Source organism: Herpailurus yagouaroundi, unplaced genomic scaffold (genome assembly GCF_014898765.1).
Source record: "Herpailurus yagouaroundi ecotype Mexico unplaced genomic scaffold, PumYag 403, whole genome shotgun sequence".
Taxonomy (NCBI): domain Eukaryota; kingdom Metazoa; phylum Chordata; class Mammalia; order Carnivora; family Felidae; genus Herpailurus; species Herpailurus yagouaroundi.
In genome coordinates this window covers 1,950,039-1,954,525 of record NW_024412620.1, presented here as the reverse complement: position 1 = coordinate 1,954,525, position 4,487 = coordinate 1,950,039, and the positions used below count along the sequence as shown (strand labels likewise).

Here is a 4,487-nt window from a genome sequence, read left to right as displayed (position 1 = left end):
CTTTTGGGTCCCTTCCAGCTGGGATATCCTGTGAGTCTCTTATACGGTTGACTGGAATAGTATTTAGTAAGTGGCTACATCTGTTTACTACAAATAAGTCAGGCCCAATACTTCCTAGAAGAACCATTTCACTCAGAGAAGCCAAAAAAAAAAAAAAAAAAAAAAAAAAAAAGAGTAACTCATTGCAGCTATCTCTCCTTCTCTGGGATATAAATATCTGAAAAAAACTGGATCTTTCTAGAATACTTACTAGGACTGGAGGAGCTCTTTTTTTTTTTTTTAATGTTTATTTATTTATTCTGATAGAGACAGCATGAGCAGGGGAGGGACAGAGAGAGAGGGAGAGAGAAAGAATCCCAAGCAGGTTCTGCACAATCAGCGCAGGACATGGGGCTCGATCCCACGAGACCATGACCTGAGCCAAAATCAAGAGCTGGACACTTAACCAACCGAGCCACCCAGGCGTCCCTGGAGGGGTTCATTTTTAAAGGCACTTCCCAGTGGCTCCTTCTGTAAAGCGAATTCTCACCTCATGAGTCAACTGTTTTGTTAACACACCCTCAAGACCTCTCATCTGGACCGTTGGGCTGATCTCCTTACCGCCTTCCCTGCCTCACATTCTCCATTGTAAAGAACATCACCAGACTGTCTTTCTAAAAGGTCTTGGGGTCATACAGTCTTCAGCTCAAAAACCCACAGTGACTCCCTATTGCCTGCATTATTACAAGGTCGACCCTCAGCCTGACTTTTAAGGTTCTTGGTAAAATGACTCTAGTGTATCTCATCCTCTTCCATGCACCTCATTCACCTGCGTGTCCCTCACGCCACAAACCTGGCTGCCTCACCGTCCCCTGACACACATTCACTGATCTCACGCATATTCTCCCTGATCTCCAGACTCCTTTCTCCCTTATCCACCGACCCGCAGCCAACTCATCTTGTAAGTCACTGCTCATTTTCTCACCTCCCCCACGAAACCTTCCAGGATCACCTGAGCCACAGACAGCCTGTCCCATCTGAGCGTGTGATACCCCCAATCTCTCTCTAGGTAAGTAATCCTTCTTTGATCCCTCCTAAGAGGCTTCCACGTCCCTGAGACACAAGGGTGCCCTAATGCATCAGCTGGCAAGTGAGCAACCGGGAATATTTAGAGTACTAAATACTGGAGATTAGACAAGAGAAAACAGGGTGGGGATTTCTTTCTCAGCCTGGAGCTACTTCTCCATAAAAATAACAATACAGGGAAAAGCCAATACCTTAATTCTGTTCAGGGTCTCCGATGTGGACAGGATGGTGACATTTTGGAAGGTGTCCTTAGCTTGCTATGGAGAGAAACAGAAGAACACACACTAGCCATGAATATTCCATGTCCCCCCTGAGGCACAAAAAAATAACGAAACAGAACTCATTCTTCAAATGAAGATGTAAACTGAGACACACCCCCTTGCCCACACCTTCACCCTGAGCCCATACTCACGATGGCTTTTTTGATTTCTTGGAAACTCTCTACTACGTGGCGCATGTCCATGGAAACCAGACATCTTCTCAGACCTCGGGCATGCACTGAGCACAGGAAGAGCACAGCAGCCACGAGCAAGAGGGAAACACGCTGTGCCTTCATATCCTGCAGGAAAGGATGGAAGTCAACTGCCGAGCTGAGAGTGGAAAGCAGTAGAGGCCCTTGACTGAGCTGCCCTTTGGACCTTGCAAGGCAACCCAGACGGCAACCAAGAAAACAAGACTCACTACCTCAGCCTTGTGGTGTTCATGGTCATGTGTCTCCTCCTCTGGTTTTCTTGAATCAATTGAATGAGCCCCCACCTTCACCCCAGAAAGCACCCGACAGTGCTCTCTCAAGTCCCAGAGAGTAGATTCGTGTGGATATCACTCCATTATGACTCAACGTGCTCATTTTGTCAACAGTGTTGAAAAGCATTGTTTTTAATAAATTAAATAGGAAAAACAGGGTTGGTAATACGCCCTAGGGATTAGGCAACAGATCTGAGAAACCCTAAAAGCACATTTGGTTTTTTTATGTTTGCTCCTGAAGTAGGCGACACCCTTTTAGTATAAACCCTAGATGTGTATCCGCTTAAAATCATTCGTTTGAAGCCATCTCTGAAGGTGTCACCTTCTTCTGGAGAACAACCCATTGGCCACCATGAAGCGAGAGAGGAGGCCAAGTTGGGGGCTCCCGCCCTGTCACCCACCGAGCCAGGGGCTGTGAGGGACATGTCTGCAGCTAAGCTAGTCCTCGGCAGGGCCAGGCTCGGACGTGCCGTCTTTCCTCATCCCATCACCCTCCCTGCCTTCCTCCTTCTCTCTGCCTCTGCCCTTAAACCCCTTTCACGTGTCACCCAGACGCGCTGAGAAAAGTGCACACGATGTGATCGCCCAGCTTGTGGACTCTCTTTCCCTGACCTTCCTCGGCACCGGCCCAGGGCTTCGTCTTAAAGAGGAGCCTCAGGACGCGGCGTGTGACTGGACCCGCGCTGCGCTCCGTGGAGCTGCGTGTCGGCCGGCGTGAGCGTCGCGTGTGGCAGGGCGGGAGACAGGACGCCAGCCGGGGGGACTGCAGAGCCCTCGCACTCAACTCCTCGCCCTGGCTCCCACTGCCACAGCTATGAAGCACATGTGCGTGGGTGTGAGCCTCGGCGGCCCCCACGCCCCGCCGCCCCTCCCCAGTCTTGCTTGGGATGCCTGGGCTCCAGAAGGCCAAGAGACAGCAAGTCCTGTTTAGAAAACCATGTGGCCTCCTGTCTTCTTGACTCCACTTTCGGTCATTCCCCATGAGCGCACGGGTGTTGGATGAGGCCTCACCCAGGGGCAGGCATGGATTCCTCTTTTTCCGGCCTCTCTCTGGCAAAACAGGAAAAGAGACCCCCCCCCCCGCCGCCCCTGGCCGGCAAGACTGTAGAGTCCCCTGCAGCTCTAGCTCCTCTCAAGGCAACTAGGATGCTTCTGAAAAGCCAAGTGGCTAGGAGGAGAGCCCAGTTTTTCTCCTGACAAGGCAGCTCTCAGAAGCAGGGGAACGTTGTCCGATCACCCCATGCCTGAACCCCGTTGTGCAGAGGAGAAAGATGCCTCCCTTAGCTTGCCTAGGCCATCCGAGACATCTTGGCAGACTCACATCCCAGGAGTATCTGATGTTTCTCGTACGTGCCCCATGTGCTGGGCACTGTGCCAAGCATTTTCCATAATTATCTAATGCTCACAACCACCCTGTGAGGCGGGTTGTCTCCGCCTGCATTCTATTCAAGAAGAAACTGAGACAGAGGACTGAAGAAAGCTGCCCAAGATAGGCATCCAGCGACCAGTGGTAGAGTCAGGACCAGAGGACAAGCCAGCTGTCCTCACCACCAGACCATCCCACTTACAGCACCATCCTGTCGGGGCCTCGGCCGATCTGCTCACACCAGACAGACAGGAGCACCTTTCCGATGGGCTCCCACTGAACCTCTTTACATTTAAAGAGCTATTTAATACTGCAAAGTCTTAAAAAAAAAAAAAAAAAAATCAAGTGCCCAGCACAGGCTCCTAGAACAAAAGGTAAATATTAGTTTCCTGCCCCTCCCCTTCCTTCCTGCCCTCCTTCTTCCACATTCTCCATCTTTTCTTTTTTTTTTTTTAATTTTTTTTCAACGTTTTTTATTTATTTTTGGGACAGAGAGAGACAGAGCATGAACGGGGGAGGGGCAGAGAGAGAGGGAGACACAGAATCGGAAACAGGCTCCAGGCTCCGAGCCATCAGCCCAGAGCCCGACACGGGGCTCGAACTCACAGACCGCGAGATCGTGACCTGGCTGAAGTTGGACGCTTAACCGACGGCGCCACCCAGGCGCCCCTTTTCTCCATCTTTTCTTATTGAGAACAAGGTACCAGAAGGTTTATCCTCTGCACGGAGTAGCTCTCCCCATCCCCCAAAATACCAGGGCGTAGGACGTCACAGGCCAGACACAATGACAACGGGTCACCTCTCTGCAGCAGTGAGGGACGAGGGCTAGGGCGGTTTGGCTAAAAGCCTCCAGTGAGGGCCCAGGGGAGCCTCACCTCTCAGTGGGTTCTCCCAGGCTGCTCCTGTGTCTTCTGTCTCGGTGCTCTTTGCCAGTTGGAAAGGGCCGGTCACTTTTATGCAGGTGGATACAAGGAAATGCTGTCAAGGTTTACTGGGTGGGTCCCCCCCTTGGGAAATTGTTTTTTTTTTTTCTCCCTTGTTTCCTTAGCATCTCATTTCCTTAATTGTTCTCTTTTCTTGCTTCCTTGAGATATAGCTGATTAATCATTATTAAGAAATGCCTCTTTCTTCTGGGTCTTGACAGGCGGCTTCTAGGAAGAATAAACTCCCGATTTCCATGCAAATGAGAATTTCTTGCAATTCTGTGTCCACACAGAAAAATCCAAGTTAGGTCACTTTCCTGACTGCTGTGGCATACCACCAACTGTACCCTGCAGGCAAACTCAGGAAAGTTCTCTCCTGATGGCCACAC

At 50.5% G+C, this 4,487-nt stretch overlaps 1 protein-coding gene across 1 annotated transcript in view; it reads right to left on the bottom strand.

Moving 5' to 3' along the window:
* The window catches only part of IL19 (interleukin 19), a 6,455-nt gene extending 4,834 nt beyond the window's left edge, over window positions 1–1,621 (bottom strand). Inside the window, exons 1-2 of the mRNA XM_040463541.1 lie at window positions 1,478–1,621; window positions 1,257–1,322 (exon numbers count right to left, since the gene is read on the bottom strand). Coding sequence (XP_040319475.1) covers window positions 1,257–1,322; window positions 1,478–1,621 — 210 coding nt within the window. The remainder of the gene's footprint in view (window positions 1–1,256; window positions 1,323–1,477) is intronic.
* Between the last annotated feature and the right edge of the window lie 2,866 nt (window positions 1,622–4,487).